Raw genomic sequence first — 24,219 nt, 5'->3', positions numbered from 1 at the left:
CGCACATTGGTTAGTCCCTGTCTCATCAACATATCTCTTTACAGGCCTGATAAGGCACAGGCCTAATAAGGCACAGGCCTAATAAGGCACAGGCCTAATAAGGCACAGGCCTAATAAGGCTAAGGCACAGGCCTAATAAGGCACAGGCCTAATAAGGCACAGGCCTAATAAGGCACAGGCCTAATAAGGCTAAGGCACAGGCCTAATAAGGCACAGGCCTAAGAAGGCATGTGTTAAGTGTAAGCCTCGCACATTGGTTAGTCCCTGTCTCATCAACATATCTCTTTACAGGCCTGATAAGGCACAGGCCTAATAAGGCACAGGCCTAATAAGGCACAGGCCTAATAAGGCTAAGGCACAGGCCTAATAAGGCACAGGCCTAAGAAGGCATGTCTAACTATACTACAATGACAGTACCTCAGATGTACCTTTGAATAATAGAGGGGGTATTGTAGATTACCGACAAAACGTCTGCCCCCTTCTTCCTCCTCTTGTAAACTGAGGAGAGACAGTGTAGCGAGAGAGAGAGAGAGAGAGAGAGAGAGAGAGAGAGAAAGAGAGAGAGAGAGAGAGAAAAGAGAGAGAGAGAGATAACGGTAGAGTGAGAAGGATCCCCAGTGATGCCTTCACATTCCTGAGAGAGAGAGAGAGAGAGAGAGAGAGAGAGATAACGGTAGAGTGAGAAGGATCCCCAGTGATGCCTTCACATTCCTGAGAGAGAGAGAGAGAGAGAGAGATAACGGTAGAGTGAGAAGGATCCCCAGTGATGCCTTCACATTCCTTTAGGAGGTTTTGTAAGGTTGGACAAAGTACCCCGCTAGCAAAGGAGGAATCAGACCAGAAGCGTCCCTCTTCCGGGGGGCCGGAACTGATTGAATCGGCCCGGTGTCGGACTCGGCCCGGAATCAAACTGAAGTTACTGCCCAGAATTGGCCCAAGTACATCAAGGCCGTTTCCGTCAATCGGAATTCAGCCAACTTTGCCGCCATTTTACCAGAATCCCCCCAGAAGCGGCCCGATGCAAATTTAAATAAATGTATACAAAATTACCTGATTTAGTCATTTTAAATATTATTAAATTACATTTTATACATACAAATTATACTCATCCACAAAAAAAGAACATTTTGTGTCAAAGGAAACACCATACATCTGGTGACCGTGTCACTGTGCATGTGCCTGGCCTGCCAAAGGAGTCACTACAGCGAGATAGGACAGGGGCATCCCTGCCGGCCAAACCCTCCCCTAACTCAGGCGACACTGGGCCAATTGTGCATCGCCTCATGGGTCTCCTGGTCGCGGCCGGCACGGGTCTCAAATCAGCATCTGTAGCAACAAAGTTCGCTGCTACGATGCAGTGTCTTAGACCACTGCGCCACTCGGGAGGCTCCATCCACAAAGTTTTTAATGTTTATATGATGTACTGTTTTATCTTTTTTGTGTGATGTGATTTAAGTGCCTTAATGTATTTGGACCCCAGAAAGAATAGCTGCTGCCTTGGAAGGAACTCATGGGGATCCATAAGAAACCACAGGAAGTGGAGCTGCTGCCTTGGCAGAAACTAATGGGAATCAGACTGAACACCAGGAAGAGTAGTTGCTGCCTTGGCAGGAACTAATGGGGATCAGACTGAACACCAGAAAGAGTATCTGCTGCCTTGGCAGGAACTAATGGGGATCCATAATAAACCCCAGGAAGAGTAGCTGCTGCCTTAGCAACAGGAACTAAAGGGGATCCATAATAAACCCCAGGAAGAGTAGCTGCTGCCTTGGCAGGATCTAATGGGGATCCATAACAAACCCCAGGAAGAGTAGCTGCTGCCTTGGCAGGATCTAATGGGGATCCATAATAAACCCCAGGAAGAGTAGCTGCTGCCTTGGCAGGATCTAATGGGGATCCATAACAAACCCCAGGAAGAGTAGCTGCTGCCTTGGCAGGATCTAATGGGGATCCATAATAAACCCCAGGAAGAGTAGCTGCTGCCTTGGCAGGATCTAATGGGGATCCATAATAAACCACAGGAAGAGTATCTGCTGCCTTGGCAGGATCTAATGGGGATCCATAATAAACCCCAGGAAGAGTAGCTGCTGCCTTGGCAGGATCTAATGGGGATCCATAATAAACCCCAGGAAGAGTAGCTGCTGCCTTGGCAGGAACTAATGGGGATCTATGACAAACCCCAGGAAGAGTAGCTTCTGCCTTGGCAGGAACTAATGGGGATCCATAATAAACCCCAGGAAGAGTAGCTGCTGCCTTGGCAGGATCTAATGGGGATCCATAATAAACCCCAGGAAGAGTAGCTGCTGCCTTGGCAGGATCTAATGGGGATCCATAATAAACCCCAGGAAGAGTAGCTGCTGCCTTGGCAGGATCTAATGGGGATCCATAATAAACCACAGGAAGAGTATCTGCTGCCTTGGCAGGATCTAATGGGGATCCATAATAAACCCCAGGAAGAGTAGCTGCTGCCTTGGCAGGATCTAATGGGGATCCATAATAAACCCCAGGAAGAGTAGCTGCTGCCTTGGCAGGAACTAATGGGGATCTATGACAAACCCCAGGAAGAGTAGCTTCTGCCTTGGCAGGAACTAATGGGGATCCATAATAAACCCCAGGAAGAGTAGCTGCTGCCTTGGCATGAACTAATGGGGATCCATCATTAATACAAATACAAAACACACACATACACCAACTGACACTCACAAGTGCCTGACTCTATTAGACAATGTCTATTAGACAATGTCACATGCTGTTTGTTGACTAGTGTAAACAGTCTAGGACACTGATTTTCCATGAAATAATCAAGTTGTATTTTATTTGGATGAGCAGACAGGACTGACCGGTAGCACAAAGCCTTCCCATGAACTCTCCCTCAACCCCCCACATTCTCACATACAGCATGCCCCCCACCTTCTCACATACAGCATGCTCCCCACATTCTCACATACAGCATGCCCCCCACCTTCTCACATACAGCATTCCCCCCACATTCTCACATACAGCATTCCCCCCACATTCTCACATACAGCATGCCCCCCACCTTCTCACATACAGCATGCTCCCCACATTCTCACATACAGCATGCCCCCCACCTTCTCACATACAGCATGCTCCCCACATTCTCACATACAGCATGCCCCCCACCTTCTCACATACAGCATTCCCCCCCACATTCTCACATACAGCATTCCCCCCACATTCTCACATACAGCATGCCCCCCACCTTCTCACATACAGCATGCTCCCCACATTCTCACATACAGCATGCCCCCCACCTTCTCACATACAGCATGCCCCCCACCTTCTCACATACAGCATTCCCCCCACATTCTCACATACAGCATGCCCCCCACCTTCTCACATACAGCATGCCCCCCACATTCTCACATACACCATGCCCCCCACATTCTCACATACAGCATGCCCCCCACATTCTCACATACAGCATTCCCCCCACATTCTCACATACAGCATGCCCCCCACCTTCTCACATACAGCATGCCCCCCACATTCTCACATACACCATGCCCCCCACATTCTCACATACAGCATGCCCCCCACATTCTCACATACAGCATGCCCCCCACCTTCTCACATACAGCAACTCATTTGTATAACATTGTGTAAAACATTACATTACCTGCTTCTTCAACTGAACACACTCTTTGTTTAATAATCTGGATAAACACACATAAAATACCCTCTGAGTAGTGTACAGGACCCAAACGCATTCAGAATGCATTGACCAGACAGTCCTCCTAATACAGTTGAAGTCGGAAGTTTACATACACCTTAGCCAAACACATTTAAACTCAGTTTTTCACAATCCCTGACATTTAATCCTAGTAAATATTGAATGTGAAATGTCAGAATAATAATGGAGAGAGTTATTTATTTCAGCTTTTATTTCTTTCATCACATTCCCAGTTGGTCATAAGTCTACATACACTCATTTGTATTTGGTAGCATTGCATTTAAATTGTTTAACTTGGGTCAAACGTTTTGGGTAGCCTTCCACAAGCATCCCACAATAAGTTATGTGGATTTTGGCCCATTCCTCCTGACAGACCTTGCTTGACTTGTTCAATTCTGCCCACAAATTGTCTATAGGATTGAGGTCAGGGCTTTGTGATGGCAACGCCAATACCTTGACTTTGTTATCCTTAAGCCATTTTGCCACAACCTCAGAAGAATGCTTGTGAAGTGTACCAGTCCCTCCTGCAGAAAAGCACCTCCACAACATGTAGACCTCCAATTGACTCAAATGAAGTCAATTAGCCTATCAGAAGCTTCTAAAGCCATGACATAATTTTCTGGAATTTTACAAGCTGTTTAAAGGCACCGTCAACTTAGTGAATGTAAACTTCTGACCCACTGGAATTGTGATACAGTGAATTATAAGTGAAATAATCTGTCTGTCAACAATTGTTGGAAAAATGACTTGTGTCTTGTACAAAGTAGATGTACTAACCGACTTTCCAAAACTATAGTTTGTTAACAAGAAATTTGTGGAGTGGTTGAAAAACGAGTTTTAATGACTCCAACCGAAGTGTATGTAAGCTTCCGACTTTATTTGGGTTCTACCCCACTGACCCATGTGATCTCAGGTGCTAGACCCGTCTCAAAGGAGACACTTTCTCTTGCAGGTGCACAGGGCAACTCAGTGTTCACGTCCATTTGCTTTGTATGAGTCTCTGTGTCTTCGACTGAGCTTTCGGTCCTGATAGTGTCCAGTTCCCATTCCACTGAGACATTAACATCCCTTGGAACCCACAGTCTCACGATGTCCCCCACCCTGCTCTTGAAGGGGTAGTATGTCTGACTAGGCACAAATGAGTCAGTGCTCAACTCAGTCTCTTGTTCCGTGCCAGTGACCTCATGCTTTGAAACAAACCCAAGTAAGGTTTGAGCCTGTTGTAGTGTACATGATAAGCATGATAAGCATGATAAGGTCAATTACACTGTATTTCTTCATACAGCACCTCTGACAGTTAATTTTCCATTTTGAAAGGACCCTTGAATTTCTGTCTCAGTTTGAGTGATCCCCTGTGGTAGAGTCTCTAAGCCACACATATTCATTTTCCTCATACCTCTGGGGCGTCACCTTGAGATCAATTTATTTATTGTGTTTACATGTGGCTTTTATGTGATTTCTCTTTACAGCTTCCCTAACGGTGCTTAAATACCCTTGCACCTTTTGCACATACTGAGACACATAATGTTTCCAGAACCACATGAACTGGTAATGTCATTTCACTACTGAAAAGCACCATGTATGGTGTGAACCCTGTGGAATAGATATATATTTTTATTTAACTTTTATTTAACTAGGCAAGTCAGTTAGGAACAAATTCGTATTTTGCAATGACGGCCTACAATGGCCAAACCCTCCCCTAAACCGGACAACGCTGGGCCAATTGTGCGCCGCCCTATGGGACTCCCAATCACTGCCGATTGTGATACAGCCCGGGATCGAACCAGGGTCTGTAGTGACACCTCTAGCACTGAGATGCAGTGCCTTAGACAGCTGCGGCACTCAGGAGCCCCAAAGAGTGAACACTACTCCTGTGTGCCATCATCAGATATGGGAGTATCTCATCCCAATTTATTTGATTGTCATCAACAAAAAAATGACATCATATTGATCAGAGTTCTGTTCATTCTTTCCACTAAACCATTTGATTGTGGGTGGTATGGAGAGGTTTGGGTTTTGTTCATTTGTAAAAGATTGCACATCTCTCTATGACATCTCTCTCTCTATGGATAGAGAGAGGAATGCCTAGCTTCAACACAAATTCCTCTACTAGTTTCTTGCCCACTATTACTGCTTCCTGATTGGGCATGACATATGCCTCTGACCACCTAGTACAGTTATCTGACACTACCACTACCATAATTACCTCGTCCCATCTCTGTAAATGGACCCATTTTGTCTCTCAAAATGTCGGCCTGTGACTTAACTTGTCATGAGTGCTCTGTGGGCTGGACCCTGTAACTTATACGCAGCGCACGCCACACAGCCCTTACACCACTGCTTTATGGCCCTCTGCTAACCTGGCCAATAAAATCTTGCTCTGATTTTACTGGTGAGTTTTTCTTCTCCTTGTGGATGAAGGTCAGTACCTCATGAACAAGCTCATCTGGTACCACCCCACTCCAGATGGTGTCATCTGTCTCGTTGTTTAGACTCTCAAGGAATAACACCCCATTCTTCACATGTAATGACCCCCACACTTGTTTGAAAGGCCTGAACTCTGGCTCTGATTGCAACTCCACATGGAGCTCTGCTTGACACTCTTTTTGTCATTTCTTTAACTAGGAGACCATTGGGTGTCTATCCTGTCCTTCGAAAAGGAAAGCTGCATTTTTGGGTACAGCCTGGCTCATTTGAGCTCCAACTGCAGGCTCAATAGTGACATCCTAAGGCTTGTTTACGATGGCTCTCTGATTGACAGTGGCCTCCTGTGAGACGGCTGTGTTCACACTCTCTGTGTGTGTGTGTGTCGGCGTGACACAGCATCTGCATTACTGTGCAGTCTCTCTGGCCTCTGGACAATATCATAGTCGAACTGATCCAGTATCTCTAGCCATCTAGTCAACTGTCCCTCAGGTTGTTTGAAGTTACTCAGCCACCTCAGTGAGCTGTGATCATTTCCCAGTAGAAATGTCCCCTCCAGCAAAAAGTGTCTGATGTGTTTAAGAAACACTACCGCATCAAGAAGCTCCTTCTTGGTAGTTGAATACTTCCCCTCCTGTTTTGACAGTGCCTGACTGGCTCTCTACCCTCGTGTTTCTGGGAGAGGACTGCACCCTATGCCTGTGCGACATGCATCAGTATCCATTATGAAATCTAGATTTGGGTCCGGCCAGTGTGGAGGATGTGGTAAGTTTTTACTTAAATTAATTAAAGGCCACTTGACACGCTGCGTTCCACTCAAACATTTCCCCCAATCTGCACAAAGGCTCCCCCATAGCTGCAAAATATGGTATGAACCTCCTGTAGTGTGACGCCAGGCCTAAAAAAGCTTCTTGCTTCTGTCAGCAACTTGGGGCTAGGCCATGACCTGACTGTCTCTGTTTTCATGGGGTCAGTGGACCATCCCTCAGCCGAGAGGATGTGTCCCAGGTAGCTCACCTGCGACCTGAACAAATGGCACTTAGATGGCTTCCCCTGAAGTCCTGCTTGCTCCAATCTGCTGAAAACCTTGTCTAAACTCTTCACATGTTCTTTGAATGTACGACCAAACACCATGATGTCATCTACGTACACCAAGCATGTTGTTCACTGTAAATCAGCCAAAACCAGGTCTATGAGACGCTGGAAGATGCTTGGTGCATTTGTCAACCCAAAAAGGCCTGGAATTTGAAAAGCCCTCTCTTTGTCTCAGAAGAGGTTTTGCAATGATCTTCGGTGTTCAACTTGCCACAACCCACTGGTTAAGTCTAAAGTGGAAAACCACTGAGCACCGGCAAGCGAGTCCAAGGTCTCGTCAGTCCTAGGAAGTGGATAAGCATCTTTTTTTCCGTTTAACCTTCTGTAATCTGCACATAACCTGATTGAGCCATCCTTCTTTCTTACTAACAACACTGGTGCTGCCCATGGACTGATGGGTGGGCTAACTATTCCCCTTTCTAACACGTCCTGCAAATGCTTGTCAAACTCTTCTTGCAGATGAACAGGCACCCGTCTCAACGCTTGTTTGATAGGCCTGGTGTCCCCTGTGTCAATCTTATGCTGGACTAGTTTTGTGCAGCCCAAGTCAAATTCACCAGTGCTAAACACTCCAACATACATTCCCACCATTTCCTATACAGCTCCCAGCTGCAATCTATGTCCAGCTCTTGCATTAAATGTTTTACGTCCCACTTTGCTGTGGTGCAAGAGTATGGCGGCTGGTTAGAATCCTGTAGGCTAGCAACGATAGTGTCTTCACTACCCTTCTCCCAGATAGAGAAACCTCCCAGTTCAGTGCCCTCTTTCAGTAACTGTGATTGCGGAGTTACATTCATCACACGCACTGACAGTTTCCCCGTCACTAAGCTGCAAACGCTACATGCTGTCAACAGGTTACTTGTACAGTATCGGTGACTTAAAACGCAGGGCTCAAGAATACCCTCAGTTTTGTCATTGTCCCCTCAACTTTACCAGTTATAAACATTTCACTTCCGGAGGGGATAATCGTGTCATTCATCACAAACACTTTAGACACTCCCCCTGCCCCTCCCCTGAAAATCAACAGAATCTGCTTCCACAAAACACAACATGTTTTCTTTCTCAAATCAAGTACAGACCCATATTTTACCAGGAAGTTTGTCTCTATCAGTGCACACTGGTCTGGTCTACAAAATCCCAGGTCAGATTAAAACCGTCAATGTTTATGACTGTGAACCAGCTACCCAGGACTGAGAGAAACTGTCCATTTGCTACTTTAACCATGTTGTGGTATGGTTGCAGTGTACCCCTCTTAACTCCAGTAGCATTTCTCCATACCTGTTTGTGTACCATGACCTCACCACCATGACCTCACCACCATGATCTCACCAACATGACCTCACCACCATGACCTCACCACCATGACCTCACACTCGAAGTTAGCAATTTTGCACTCCAGGTAAACCCCACTAGATCCTGCCACATACGTCTCGTGTCTGAGCCATTGAATTGTGACTCCACTTTGTCTCTGTACTGACGTTTTGCCTGTTTGATTGCCTTACGGAGGGAATAACTACACTGTTTGTATTCTACCATTGTTACGATAAACTAGGAGTGGTGGGTGGAATCAGGCGCAGAGAGCAGGGTTCAGTCGTTATTCAATTTATTTCACCGGCGCAACAAAAGCGGTCACGCCAACACACAGGGCGTGTACAAGTTCTCAGTCCAAACAACAGGACAAAATAGTCCGGAGAATAAAGACACGAACAAAAATAACACCATCCAAACAGAGTAACAAGAAACAAGCCCGCACAAATACCCAGCAGGCCTAGTGCCCTTAAATAGCCTACAAACAAACCCTAACACAAAACAGGTGTACCCAATTACCCAATAATCAAAACAAACGGAAAGGGAATCGATGGCAGCTAATAGGCCGGCGACGACGACCGCCGAGCACCGCCCGAAGAGGAAGAGGCACCATCTTCGGCGAGGTTCGTGACAACCATATTCCCAGTCACCTTGCCATGGTTAAATGAGGTGGTTTGCACTTTCAGTTTTGCGAGTATGCTGTCATCTATGCACGCAACATCATCACCTATACACTTCCTGATGAACTCAGTCACCGTGTCCGTCTATACATCAATGTTATTCTCAGAGGCGACCTGGAACATATCCCAATCCATGTGATCAAAACAATCTTTAAGCATGGATTCCGATTGGTCAGACCAGGGTTGAGTTTCTGTTTGAGATTCTGCCTATAGGAAGGGAGGAGCAAAATGGAGTCGTGATCTGATTTGCCAAAGGGAGGGCGGAGGAGGGCCTTGTAGGCATCTCAAAAGGGGGTTGTAGAAGTGGTTCAATGTTTTTTACAGAGTGAGTACTACAGTCAATGTATTGATAGAACTCCGATAGCGCTTTCTTCAAATGTGCTGTTAAAATCCCCAGCTACAATAAATGCAGCCTCAGGATATGTTATCACAATCATATTATGAGTAGTTAATCATGAAACATACACCACCGCCTTTCTTCTTCTGGTGAGTTCTTTATTTATATATTGGGGCGGCAGAGTGGCCTAGTGGTTAGAGCGTTGGACGCATAACCGGAAGGTTGCAAGTTCGAATCCCCGAGCTGGCAAGGTACAAATCTGTCATTCTGCCCCTGAACAGGCAAATAACCCACTTGGCCATCATTGAAAATAAGAATTTGTGCTTAACTGACTTACCCAGTTAAATAAAGTAAAATAAATAAATATTCCTGCCTGTGCGATGCACTGAGAACCCAGCTGGCTGCAGGGGTGGAAAAAGTACCCAACAGTCATACTTGAATAAAAGTAAAGATACCTTAATAGAAAATGACTCAAGTAAAAGTCTAAAAGTTTTTGTTTTAAGATATACTTAGGTATCAAAAGTAAAACTATAAATAATTTTAAATTCCTTACATTAAGCGATCCAATTCGAGAAAGTCATATTACTGCCCGTAATGCTGGTGAGTTACCACCACTCAGATATCCTGAAGTTATTTCCGGATGTATGTAATAACACCAAAAACATTCTGGGCTAATAATGTAAGAAATAACACACAAAAAAACAAAGTACTGCAAAGCTAGAAGCAGAGCTGTCATGTCTGTCGACGCCATCCTGTTGTAAAGTTAGTGTGGGTGAGGTGGATTTTTTTTTTCATCAATAATGAAAAACCACTTGGTGTTGACAACATAGATGGAAAGCTACTGCGTTTGGATGAAAATGTTTGTCCTCAAAACTTGAGGGAAGCCATAGTCATTCCACTACACAAGAATGGTAAAGCACCCTTTGCTGGTTCTAACAACCGAACAATCGGCTTGCTGCCGACTCTTAGCAAACTTCTGAAAAGAATAGTGTTTGACCAGATACAATGCATGTGTCCATGTATGCTGATGATTCAACCTTGTGTCACAGCTAGTCAAGTCACTTCAAACCTACACAAAGAGTCGCATGTCAGTTTTATTATGGGTGGCTAGTGATAAACTAGTCCTGAGCATTGTATTTGGTACAAATAATTCCCTAAGTTTTCGACCTCAGCTGAATCTGATCATGAATAGTGTGACTGTTAAGCGAGTTGAAGAGACTAAATTACCTGGCGTTACCTTGTATTGTAAACTGTCATGGTCAAAACATACAGATGAAATGGTTGTAAAGATGGGGAGGTCTGTCCTTAATAAAGAGATGCTCTGCTTTGTTGACACCACACTCCACAAAGCAAGTCCTGCAGGCTCTAGTTTGATCTTATCTTGATTATTTCACAGTCATGTGGTCAGTTGGCCCCTGTAATCAGAGGGCTTATATCAATACTATGCATGCCAGTCTCTCTTGGCTAAAAGTAGAGGAGACTGGACCGCATCGCTTCTCGTTTATATAAGAAACAGTGTTGAAAATTCCAAATTGAGAGCCATGGTTGGATGGAACTCCCTTACATCTCAGATGGGTCAAGTGTCCCATGTAGCTCCGCTAGTAGAGCATGGCGCTTGCAATGCCAGGGTTGTGGGTTTGATACCCACAGGCGACCAGAATGAAACAAGTATGAAAATGTGTTCACTCACTACTATCAGACGCTCTGGATAGGTGTGTCTGCTAACTAAAAAATGTGAACAGCAAACCTGGTTTCAGAAAGCAACACAGCATCTCTCCCTTATATGAACTGGATATTTTGTGTGTATTTACTGATATGTGACGTTTTACATTGATTAGTTCTGTTCTTGTTTATAAATGTTCTGGATTATTTCATGTTGTATGTGGACCCCAGAAAGAGTAACTATCGCAACAGTTAATGGGGATCCTAATCAAATAAAAAATACCAAGTTTATATATTTGCTTTTTTCATATTTCTGGCGTTTTCATATACATCGGTTGTTTTTAATTGGTGTAAGGTCAAACGGTGTCAACATTCTGACTTAAGGGAGAACTGTCTTTTTAACTAACCATGTCACTAAAGTACCTGTGTGATGTGCATGGGGTCCCTGGTAAGGTCAAATCAGATTATAAATACCAAAGACATTGTCACCTAAATGTTTTATTGCCGATACAATTTGAATTTGAACTGATATCATTTGAATATCTTTGTGGCGTACATAAAAATTAAGCTACTTTTACAAATGAGGCCACAGTGAATCAGTACTTGACACTTTATAATGTACTCATAGTGAAGAAAAAAACTCCCCTTTACCCCAGACACACCATGGTTTACCTTGGTAAACTACTGGACAACAACAGGGGTGTATTCACTAGGAACCAAACAGAAGCCAACTGGCTAAAATGGGGAGGGACTAACCTAAAATTGTCCAATACGAAATGCTTGTTTTTGTTGAAAAACTTTTGTGGTGCAAAATGTTTTTCTACGGTTTGCACTAATAAATACACCCCAAAATCTAAATCGACACTTGATTATGGCTTCAGATTGTCAGCTGATTCCTCCTGCTGTCATCCTGTGATGCGCCTGAAGGGGTCACCCTCCACCCTCCTCATGCAGTTCCCCACCTCCCTCTTCATCCGGCCACCACTGGCCCATCATCCAAAACTAGAGCAGCTTTCACAGAAAGCACAAATAAAACCCACTTGGCTTGTGTCCTCTTTGTCTAAGCCAACCAAACATGATCATAGCAGGTCGCTTTAAAAAGGCAATACCTGCCCCAGGTATTCAGTATCTAAACAAGTAGTTCATCACGACAGTTCAAGGGGTTACGGGCGGTTCTCTCCTTCTCTCTGAGTGACCGTGGCCCGGGGTGAGGCTCCCTGTGATACACTGCTGGCTTCTGGTCCTCCTGACCCCCCATGCAGCAGAGGACTGTGGGTAGAGCGGAGCAGAGCCCTGGCTGTCGGTCCGTGGTGACGTGTTTCCCCCACGCCTGGAGTGTCCCTCCCGGCCATCACAGTTTAATATCCTGAGACTCGGACATCTTGGCCAGGGTCTTCTTGACGCGCAGTGCCGTGAGGCGAGAGGCCGGGTTGTGGGCCCAACACTCCGTCATCAACTTGCCCATCTGCCTAAGGCACTGTAGGGGGCCCAACAAAACACAGTCAGCTCTAGTTTTTGGATTAACCAACGTGTGTGTGGTTGGTGTGTGTGTGTTACATGCTTATGTGACTCTGTGTGTGTCTGTGTATGTGTGACTGGCTTACCTCGTCGCTAGTCCAGCGGTTGGGGAAGGAAGGTCGTAACCTCTTGATGCAGACTACCTCTCTCATGTCCTCATACGAGGGGTCAGAGGGCACCAGGTCATGGTACGGTAGCTGGTACTCCTCTACAATACCTGGAACACATAAATACCACAATGCAGATTTGATCTAATTTCGCTGAAAGCTCTACAGTACTTCCTGAGACAGTTTCTCCTAGGTACAGATCTAGGATCAGCTTTCCCTCCCCAATCCTAACCTCAACCATAATTGGGAAAAATGCTAAACTGACACGAGATCAGCATCTAGGGTGAAACTACTTGGTGACAGTACCTCCTGAGACACAGCGCCTGGCGATCTCCCAGAGGATGAGGCCGAAGCTGTACATGTCGGCCATGATGTAGGACTGGAAGTGGTTCCTGTTGAGACTCTCATCCAGGACTTCTGGGGGCATGTAGCGCTTGGTGCCCACCCTGGTGTTGGGAGGGATGTCCACCTCGTTGGTGTCACTGGGATGGTAGAAAGGAGAGGTAGGGATGGAGGGAGGGAGGGAGAGAGGGAGACCATGTTAGATTAGATGAGAGAGATAGTGATGGATAGAAAAATAGAGGGAGAAATATGGATGGAGAGAAGAACAGAGGGAGAGTTGTTAGATGAGATGAGAGATAGTGATGAGGGAGAAGAACAGGGGAGAGTTGTTAGATGAGAGAGATAGTGATGGAGGGGGAGAAGAACAGGGGAGAGATGTTAGATGAGATGAGAGAGATAGTGATGGAGGGAGATAAGAACAGGGGAGAGATGTTAGATGAGATGAGGGAGATAAGAACAGGGGAGAGATGTTAGATGAGATGAGAGAGATAGTGATGGAGGGAGAAGAACAGGGGAGATATGTTAGATGAGATGAGAGAGATAGTGATGGAGGGAGATAAGAACAGGGGAGAGATGTTAGATGAGATGAGAGAGATAGTGATGGAGGGATAAGAACAGGGGAGATATGTTAGATGAGATGAGGGAGATAAGAACAGGGGAGAGATGTTAGATGAGATGAGAGAGATAGTGATGGAGGGATAAGAACAGGGGAGATATGTTAGATGAGATGAGAGAGATAGTGATGGAGGGAGAGAAGAACAGGGGAGAGATGTTAGATGAGATGAGAGAGATAGTGATGGAGGGAGAGAAGAACAGGGGAGAGATGTTAGATGAGATGAGAGAGATAGTGATGGAGGGAGAAGAACAGGGGAGATATGTTAGATGAGAGAGATAGTGATGGAGGGGGAGAAGAACAGGGGAGAGATGTTAGATGAGATGAGAGAGATAGTGATGGAGGGAGAAGAACACAGGGAGACCATGTTATATTTGATTTTTTTGTTTAGTTTAGTTTTTAATTTCATTTTCCTATTTGTATTTCCATTAACCTTTTCAACTTATTGTTGTCCATTGTGACACTATGATACTCTCATGCAAATAGTTTGGTTGAATGGAATTAATCAATTATGAGGGACAATCGATCGACTGGCACGCACACAATAACACTCTCCCTCCCTACCTGATGAATTTGACGGCCAGGCCCAGGTCAGCGATGCAGCAGGCTCCATTCTTCTTCACCAGGATGTTCTTGCTCTTCAGGTCTCTGTGGGCGATAGCCGGCTTACCCTGGGTACCAAAGATCTCTGTGTGGAGGTGACAGAGGCCCGAGACTGAGGAGTAGGCCAGTCGCAGCATGGCCTTGGTGTCCAGCGTGGTGGACTTGAGGTAGTCGTACAGAGAGCCACCCTCATGGTAGTCTGTGATCAGGTAGAGCTGGGTCCACGAGCCTGTTCCCTTGATGTCAGCCGCTATGAAGCCTGACAGGGGAAGTTGAGCGATAACGAACTGAGGAACATTATAGCACTATCACAGCATTACAGTATATGTACAGAGAATTCAGAACGTGTTCAGACCCCTTCTGTTTTTACACATTTTGTTACATTTACAGCCCAATTTCAAAATGGATTAAATAAAACATGATCCTCATCAATCTACACACAATACCCCATAATGACAAAGCAAAAACAGGTTTTTATACATTTTTGCAAACGTATTAAAAATAAAACAGAACTAACTTATTTACTAAAATATTCAAACCCTTTGTTATAAGACTCAAAATTGAGCTCAGGTGCATCCTGTTTCTATTGATCATCCTTGAGATGTTTCTACAACTTGATTGGAGTCTACTGTACCTGTGGTAAATTCACTTGATTGGACATGATTTGGAAAGGCCCACACCTGTCTATATAAGGTCCCACAGTTGACAGTGCATGTCAGAGCAAAAACCAAGCCATGAGGTCGAAGGAATTGTCCGTAGAGCTCCGAGACAGGATTGTGTCGAGGCACAGATCTGGGGAAGGGCACCGAAACATGTCTGCAGAATTGAAGCTCCCCAAGAACACAGTGGCCTCCAACATTCTTAAATGGAATAAGTTGGTCAGGGAGGTGACCAAGAACCCAATGGTCACTGACAGAGCTCCAGAGTTCCTCTGTGGAGATGGGAGAAACTTCCAGAAGGACAACCATCTCTGTAGCACACCACCAATCAGGCCTTTATGGAAGAGTGGCTAGACGGAATCCACTCCAGAGTAAAAGGCACATGACAGCCCGCTTGGAGTTCTCCAAAAGGCACCTAAAGGACTCTCAGACCATGGGAAAAAATATTATCTGGTCTGATGAAATCAAGATTGAACTCTTTGGCCTGAATGCCAAGCATCATGTCAGGAGGAAACCTGGCACCAACTCTACGGTGAAGCATGGTGGTGGCAGCATCATGCTGTGGGGATGTTTTTCAGCGGCAGGGACTGGGAGACTAGTCAGGATCGAGGGAAAAATGAATGGAGCCAAGTACAGAGAGATAATTGATGAAAACCTGCTCCAGAGCAATCAGGACCTTGGAATGGGGTGAATGTTCACCTTCCAACAAGACAACGACCCTAAGCACACAGCCAAGACAAAGTAGGAGTGGCTTTAGGACAAGTCTCTGAAGGTCCTTAAGTGGCCCAGACAGAGCCCGGACTTGAACCTGATCGAACATCTTTGGAGAGACCTGAAAATAACATGACAGATCTTGAGAGGATCTGCAGAGAATAATAGAAGAAACTCCCCAAATACAGGTGTGCCAAGCTTGTAGTGTCCTACCCAAGAAGACTATGCTGTAATCGCTGCCAAAGATGCTTCAACAAAGTACTGAGTAAAGGGTCTGAATACTTACATAAATGTGATATTTCAGTTTTTTTTATATACATTTGCAAAAATAAAAAACAGTTTTTGCCTTGTCATTATGGGGTATTGTGTATATTGCTAAAAAAACAATTATTAATTTTATAATAAGGCTGTATTTGGAAAAAGTCAAGGGGTCTGAATACTTTCCGAATGCATTGTGTATCTCACACAGCCACTCTCTCTCCTTACACAGTATGTTCTCGTGTCTCATGAGGACAGTCTGGTAAATCTCAGTCTCTCTGAACCAGCTGGCCTCTTCGGTGGTGAAGAAGACTTTGACGGCCACCCTCTCTCCTCTCCACTTGCCCATCCACACCTCTCCGTAGCGGCCCTTTCCAATCTGCTTAACCATCTGAATCTGCTTGGCTATGGTGCGCTGCACCTGGGAGGAGGGGGAGAGGGAAGGGGGGGAGAGGGGAGGGGAGGGGGGGGGAGGGGGAGAGTCAGATAGGGTTCCTTCACATTGGGGAAGAGAGGGGGTTTCCCCCACTGGAGGAGGGAGTTTCCCCCACTGTGGATAGATGAGGGAAGTTTCCCCACTGTGAGAGGGGAAGTTTCCCCCACTGTGTGACTGTGTGATAGATGAGGGAAGTTTCCCCCACTACTGTGTGATAGTCAGATAGGGTTCCTTCACATTGGTGATAGATGAGAGGAGTTTCACCCCACTGTGTGATAGATGAGAGGAGTTTCCCCCCACTGTGTGATGGGAGTTTCCCCCACTGTGTGATAGATGAGGGGAGTTTCCCCCACTGTGTGATAGATGAGGGAAGTTTCCCCCCACTGTGTGATAGATGAGGGGAGTTTCCCCCACTGTGTGATAGATGAGGGGAGTTTCCCCCACTGTGTGATAGATGAGGGGAGTTTCCCCCACTGTGTGATAGATGAGAGGAGTTTCCCCCCACTGTGTGATAGATGAGGGAGGTGTGATAGATTTCCCCCACTGTGTGATAGATGAGGGAAGTTTCCCCCCACTGTGTGATAGATGAGGGGAGTTTCCCCCACTGTGTGATAGATGAGGGGAGTTTCCCCCACTGTGTGATAGATGAGGGAAGTTTCCCCCACTGTGTGGTAGATGAGGGGAGTTTCCCCCACTGTGTGATAGATGAGAGGGGTGTGATAGTTTCCCCCACTGTGTGATAGATGAGAGGAGTTTCCCCCTACTGTGTGATAGATAAGGGAAGTTTCCCCCCACTGTGTGATAGATGAGGGGAGTTTCCCCCCACTGTGTGATAGATGAGGGAAGTTTTCCCCCACTGTGTGATAGATGAGGGGGGTTTCCCCCACTGTGTGATAGATAAGGGAAGTTTCCCCCCACTGTGTGATAGATGAGGGAAGTTTCCCCCCACTGTGTGATAGATGATAGATGAGGAGTTTCCCCCACTGTGTGATAGATGTGTGATAGATGAGGGGAGTTTCCCCCCACTGTGTGATAGATGAGGGGGGTTTCCCCCCACTGTGTGATAGATGAGGGGAGTTTCCCCCCACTGTGTGATAGATGAGAGGAGTTTCCCCCCACTGTGTGATAGATAAGGGAAGTTTCCCCCACTTTGTGATAGATAAGGGAAGTTTCCCCCACTGTGTGATAGATGAGGGAAGTTTCCCCCACTGTGTGATAGATGAGGGGAGTTTCCCCCACTGTGTGATAGATGAGAGGAGTTTCCCCCCACTGTGTGATAGATAAGGGAAGTTTCCCCCCACTGTGTGATAGATGAGAGGAGTTTCCCCCCACTGTGTGATAGATGAGGGGAGTTTCCCCCCACTGTGTGATAGATGAGGGGAGTTTCCCCCCACTGTGTGATAGATGAGGGTGATAGATGTTTCCCCCACTGTGTGATAGATATAGATGGGGAAGTTTCCCCCACTGTGTGATAGATAAGGGAAGTTTCCCCCCACTGTGTGATAGATAAGGGAAGTTTCCCCCCACTGTGTGATAGATGAGAGGAGTTTCCCCCCACTGTGGGATAGATGAGGGGAGTTTCCCCACTGTGTGATAGATGAGGGGTTTCCCCAGTTTCCCCCACTGTGTGATAGATGAAGGATAGATTTCCCCCACTGTGTGATAGATAGATTTCCCCACTGTGTGATAGATGAAGGAAGTTTCCCCCACTGTGTGATAGATAAGGGAAGTTTCCCCCACTGTGTGATAGATGAGGAAGGATAGTTTCCCCCACTGTGTGATAGATGAGAGGAGTTTCCCCCCACTGTGTGATAGATGAGGGGAGTTTCCCCCCACTGTGTGATAGATGAAGGAAGTTTCCCCCCACTGTGTGGTAGATAAGGGAAGTTTCCCCCCACTGTGTGATAGATGAGGGAAGTTTCCCCCACTGTGTGATAGATAAGGGAAGTTTCCCCCACTGTGTGATAGATGAGGGGAGTTTCCCCTACTGTGTGATAGATGAGGGGAGTTTCCCCCACTGTGTGATAGATAAGGGAAGTTTCCCCCACTGTGTGATAGATAAGGGAAGTTTCCCCCACTGTGTGATAGATAATAGGGGAAGTTTCCCCACTGTGTGACTGTGTGATAGATAAGTGATAGGATGAGTTTCCCCCACTGAAGTTTCCCCCACTGTGTGATAGATAAGGGAAGTTTCCCCCACTGTGTGATAGATAAGGGAAGTTTCCCCCACTGTGTGATAGATAAGGGAAGTTTCCCCCACTGTGTGATAGATAAGGGAAGTTTCCCCCACTGTGTGGTAGATAAGGGAAGTTTCCCCTACTGTTTGAAGTGCTAAGAACACTGGAAAAGCTCTATATAAATCCAATCAATTATGTGGACAAGGAAAATACTGAAAATAAACATTGAATCACCATTAATAAATGATTAATAATACATTTAAAATCAGTTTAAAAAGGTTTAAACAGGTGGAAATAACTTGTAAGGAAAAAAATATTTGATTAAAGGGTAAGTGGTTGATTGTTTGAAAGAATGAGAGAGCATATGCATGAGTATACAAACAGTTTTAGGCTTTCTCTGGCCCAACATGCAATCAAACAGTGTTAGGCTCTCTCTGGCCCAACATGCAGTGTTAGGCTCTCTCTGGCCCAGAATGCACTCAAACAGCGTTGGTTATACTGAATGACGAAGTAGGTCGGTGGCGGTAATGCAGTAATTTATTAAAGTTGCCAATCGCAATATAAAGTCAAGCGAAGAAAAAGCCTGGAAGGAGGAGAGATCACTAGAAATAACTTTGTTGACCGTTTTATTTGTGGATTAATTGGTGGAGTGCATTTCAGGTAAAATAACAACTCAACGTTTAAATCCCAGGACAAATTATCTAGCAACAGCAAGCTAGCTAAATAGGACAAATTAGCTAGCAAGTGCAAGCTAGCTAGCTAAATTGCCATAAAGGTTTAATGCTTTTCGACCTGTCCCCAAATTAATGTAATTGGTTCAGAGTTTGTTTTGATATTTTAACCTGCGTTTCGTGATTGTGTTTGGTGTGGGGGGACAAAATATATTTATGCACGATGGCGCACGCGCTCAGCCAGTTTGGGTTCCGTGTTAGGCTTTCTCTGGCCCAGAACGCACACAAACAGTGTTAGGCTTTCTCTGAAGTTTCCCCACTGTGTGATAGATAAGGGAAGTTTCCCAGAACTAAGAACACTTCTATATAAATCCAATCAATTATGTGGACAAGGAAAATCTGAAAATAAACATTGAATCACCATTAATAAATGCACACAAAAATAACAGTGTTAGGCTTTCTCTGGCCCAGAACGCACACAAACAGTGTTAGGCTTTCTCTGGCCCAGAACGCACACAAACAGTGTTAGGCTTTCTCTGGCCCAGAACGCACACAAACAGTGTTAGGCTCTCTCTGGCCCAGAACGCACACAAACAGTGTTAGGCTTTCTCTGGCCCAGAACGCACACAAACAGTGTTAGGCTTTCTCTGGCCCAGAACGCACACAAACAGTGCTAGGCTTTCTCTGGCCCAGAACGCACACAAACAGTGTTAATCTTTCTCTGGCCCAGAACGCACACAAACAGTGTTAGGCTTTCTCTGGCCCAGAACGCACACAAACAGTGTTAGGCTTTCTCTGGCCCAGAACGCACACAAACAGTGTTAATCTTTCTCTGGCCCAGAACGCACACAAACAGTGTTAGGCTTTCTCTGGCCCAGAACGCACACAAACAGTGTTAATCTTTCTCTGGCCCAGAACGCACACAAACAGTGTTAGGCTTTCTCTGGCCCAGAACGCACACAAACAGTGTTAGGCTTTCTCTGGCCCAGAACGCACACAAACAGTGCTAGGCTTTCTGTGGCCCAGAACGCACACAAACAGTGTTAGGCTTTCTCTGGCCCAGAACTCACACAAACAGTGTTAGGCTTTCTCTGGCCCAGAACTCACACAAACAGTGTTAGGCTTTCTCTGGCCCAGAACGCACACAAACAGTGTTAGGCTTTCTGTGGCCCAGAACGCACACAAACAGTGTTAGGCTTTCTCTGGCCCAGAACACACACAAACAGTGTTAGGCTTTCTCTGGCCCAGAACTCACACAAACAGTGTTAGGCTTTCTCTGGCCCAGAACGCACACAAACAGTGTTAGGCTTTCTCTGGCCCAGAACACACACAAACAGTGTTAGGCTTTCTCTGGCCCAGAACTCACACAAACAGTGTTAGGCTTTCTCTGGCCCAGAACGCACACAAACAGTGTTAGGCTTTCTCTGGCCCAGAACGCACACAAACAGTGCTAGGCTTTCTGTGGCCCAGAACGCACACAAACAGTGTTAGGCTTTCTCTGGCCCAGAACTCACACAAACAGTGTTAGGCTTTCTCTGGCCCAGAACTCACACAAACAGTGTTAGGCTTTCTCTGGCCCAGAACACACACAAACAGTGTTAGGCTTTCTCTGGCCCAGAATGCACTGAAGTGGTGCTGAAGTGACGTGCAACACACACATGGCAGAATGGTTGTGATACAATGGAGAGTTTTTCCTGTACAAAAATAATTGCAAAAGCGTTGTGGAGACACAGCTCATGTGTAAACATTTTTGTACAGACTGACAAACCCTCTGTCGTAGCACAAACATATCAGTCGTATCATTGTGTTGTTCATCAGTTGTACTACCTGGGTGTGTGGGTGTCCTTCAAATATCTCCCTTCTCCTGAAGTGTACACTCCTACACTACTTCCTACAAACCCTTCTCCTGAAGTGTACACTCCTTCACTACTTCCTACAAACCCTTCTCCTGAAGTGTACACTCCTTCGCTACTTCCTACAAACCCTGCTCCTGAAGTGTACACTCCTTCACTACTTCCTACAAATCCAAAGTATTGAATTGGTCTAGACATGGGCTAGTGGGAGTTTTCACAGTGTTTCTTACACCAGTAATTTACTTTACAATCGGTGAAGGGACGTGATTAAATCCAGACTTCGGGAGGATACAACCAGTGAGCTGGTGGTAGAGGGATGCAGTGTGTGTAACATACCAGCAGGGGGAGACCTGAGCCACTGCCTGAACTCTGGGACTGTTCTATGAGGTCTCTGAGAGACTCTCCCGGAGGGATGTAGGACTCATCGTGCTCCAGACCAATGCTGTAGCGCGGCCCAGACTCCTGCCGCTTGTACCTGCAGCACAGCCAAACACACACACACATCAGTATACATCAAACAACCCTTTAATGTGAGTAGTCTGTATGTAATATCACAATTCTGGATGATTCAAACATTGACTAGAAAACATGTCATATCAGAGATATATGATTCTTCGTTGTGTTCAATTATTTTCATTCAAAGTACAAACAATACTTTTCCTGTGGATTCATCAGACAAAACAGAAACACAATAAAATAACAGTCTTTTTTAAATGCATTTGTTCCCAAAGTGGAATGAATATTTTAAGTACGGATTAACAAATAGACTGTACATGCACTGGGAATATCCTTACTCATAACATGGGTAAGCGGTAATTCTAGAACAGGACTAAATGCCCAACCCTGTTCCTGGAGAGCTACACTCCTGTAGGTTTTCACTCCAGAACCTACAGGACGGTACATAGCTCTCCAGGAACAGGGTTGGAGTGAAAACCTACTGGAGGGTAACTCTCCAGGAACAGGGTTGGAGTGAAAACCTACAGGACGGTACATAGCTCTCCAGGAACAGGGTTGGAGTGAAAACCTACAGGACGGTACATAGCTCTGCAGGAACAGGGTTGGAGTAAAAACCTACAGGACGGTACATAGCTCTCCAGGAACAGGGTTGGAGTAAAAACCTACAGGACGGTACATAGCTCTCCAGGAACAGGGTTGGAGTGAAAACCTACAGGACGGTACATAGCTCTCCAGGAACAGGGTTGGAGTGAAAACCTACAGGACGGTACATAGCTCTCCAGGAACAGGGTTGGAGTGAAAACCTACAGGACGGTACATAGCTCTCCAGGAACAGGGTTGGAGTGAAAACCTACAGGACGGTACATAGCTCTCCAGAAACAGGGTTGGAGTGAAAACCTACAGGACGGTACGTAGCTCTCCAGGAACAGGGTTGGAGTGAAAACCTACAGGACGGTACGTAGCTCTCCAGGAACAGGGTTGAGCAGCCCTGTTCTAAAACGTTCTCTCGAGGCAAACTGAGTTTCACCTGAAGTAGCAGAACATAACGATGAGAGCCAGGATGATGCTGCACACAGTGACCGAGATGAGCAGAGCCATGTGGTGAATGTTCCCATCTGCATAATCTACAGAGAGAGGGAGAGGGGGGTGAGAGAGAGAGAGTGGAGCGAGAGGGCGGGGAGGAGGGGAAGAGTTGGAGAGAGAGGGGAGTGAGAGAGGGCGGGAAGGAGGGTTTGAGGGGGAGAGAGAGAGTGGAGCGAGAGAGGGCGGGGAGGAGGGGAAGAGTTGGAGAGAGAGGAGTGAGAGGGTGGGAAGGAGGGTTTGAGGGGGAGAGAGAGAGTGGAGTGAGAGAGGGCGGGGAGGAGGGGAAGTTGGAGAGAGAGGAGCGAGAGAGGGCGGGGAGGAGGGGAAGAGTTGGAGAGAGGGGAGTGAGAGAGGGTAGGAAGGAGGGTTTGAGGGGAGAGAGAGGGGAGTGAGAGAGGGTGGGAAGGAGGGTTTGAGGGGAGAGAGAGGAGGAGGAGGACAGAGAGGGGAGTGAGAGAGGGCGGGAAGGAGGGTTTGAAGGGAGAGAGAGGAGGAGGAGGGTTTGAGGGGGAGAGAGAGGAGGAGGAGGATGGTTTGAGGGGGAGAGAGAGGGAGTGCAAAAGAAGGAGAGGGAGAGAAGAAACAGGGGGAGAGAAGAAACAGGGGGAGAGAAGAAACAGGGGGAGAGTAAAAACAGAGGGGGAGAAGAAACAGGGGGAGAGAAGAAACAGGGGGAGAGTAAAACAGGGGGAGAGTAAAACAGGGGAGAGAAAAAACAGGGGGAGAGAAGAAACAGGGGGAGAAAAAAGAGAAAAACAGGGGAGAGAAAAAACAGGGGGAGAGAAGAAACAGGGGGAGAGTAAAAACAGAGGGGGAGAAGAAAAACAGGGGAGAGAAGAAACAGGGGGAGAGAAAAACAGGGGGAGAGAAGAAACAGGGGGAGAGAAGAAACAGGGGGAGAGTAAAACAGGGGGAGAGAAAAACAGGGGGAGAGAAAAAACAGAGGGGGAGAAGAAACAGGGGGAGAGAAGAAACAGGGGGAGAAAAACAGGGGGAGAGAAAAACAGGGGGAGAGAAGAAACAGGGGGAGAGAGGAAACAGGGGGAGAGAGTAATAACAGATCACTTCATATAAGTAACAGATCACATATTCAATACAAACAGGGGCCACACATCCCTTTGGAAATAGACAACAGTCAAAAACAGTCATCATTAAGTCATGTTATTTCAAAGGTTCTTTATTGCTAATCCAACATGTTATACTCTCTCTCAGTTCCACACACACAGTGGTGTCCCCAGGGACCAGAGTGAACTAGCTGAGGGAACCCTAGCCCTGATCGATAGGATCTCTTCCTGAAGCCCGCTTCTCCAGTTTCAGATTGATGACACCGCTGGCCATGTCCGTTGGGAGTTCTGCTTTCTCTGGGACTCTAGTCTTACTGCCACACACACACACACACACACTGGACCTGCTGTTGTGTGTGAAGTCCAACACATCCTTTCAGTCTGACACACACACACACAAAAAACACACACACACACACACACACACACACACACACACACACACACACACACACACACAAAAAAGAA

At 46.2% G+C, this 24,219-nt stretch overlaps 1 protein-coding gene across 1 annotated transcript in view; it reads right to left on the bottom strand.

Moving 5' to 3' along the window:
- Positions 1–11,678: 11,678 nt before the first annotated feature.
- The window catches only part of bmpr1ba (bone morphogenetic protein receptor, type IBa), a 146,287-nt gene continuing 133,746 nt past the window's right edge, over positions 11,679–24,219 (bottom strand). Inside the window, exons 6-12 of the mRNA XM_064937421.1 lie at positions 22,632–22,728; positions 21,485–21,623; positions 16,240–16,432; positions 14,345–14,642; positions 13,132–13,307; positions 12,805–12,935; positions 11,679–12,677 (exon numbers count right to left, since the gene is read on the bottom strand). Of these exons, the coding sequence (XP_064793493.1) occupies positions 12,552–12,677; positions 12,805–12,935; positions 13,132–13,307; positions 14,345–14,642; positions 16,240–16,432; positions 21,485–21,623; positions 22,632–22,728 (1,160 nt within the window). The 3' untranslated portion in view covers positions 11,679–12,551. The remainder of the gene's footprint in view (positions 12,678–12,804; positions 12,936–13,131; positions 13,308–14,344; positions 14,643–16,239; positions 16,433–21,484; positions 21,624–22,631; positions 22,729–24,219) is intronic.

This window comes from Oncorhynchus masou, chromosome 1, assembly GCF_036934945.1.
Source record: "Oncorhynchus masou masou isolate Uvic2021 chromosome 1, UVic_Omas_1.1, whole genome shotgun sequence".
Lineage (NCBI taxonomy): Eukaryota > Metazoa > Chordata > Actinopteri > Salmoniformes > Salmonidae > Oncorhynchus > Oncorhynchus masou.
The sequence above is the reverse complement of the archived record's forward strand: the minus strand, read 5'-3'. Positions and strand labels throughout refer to the sequence as shown.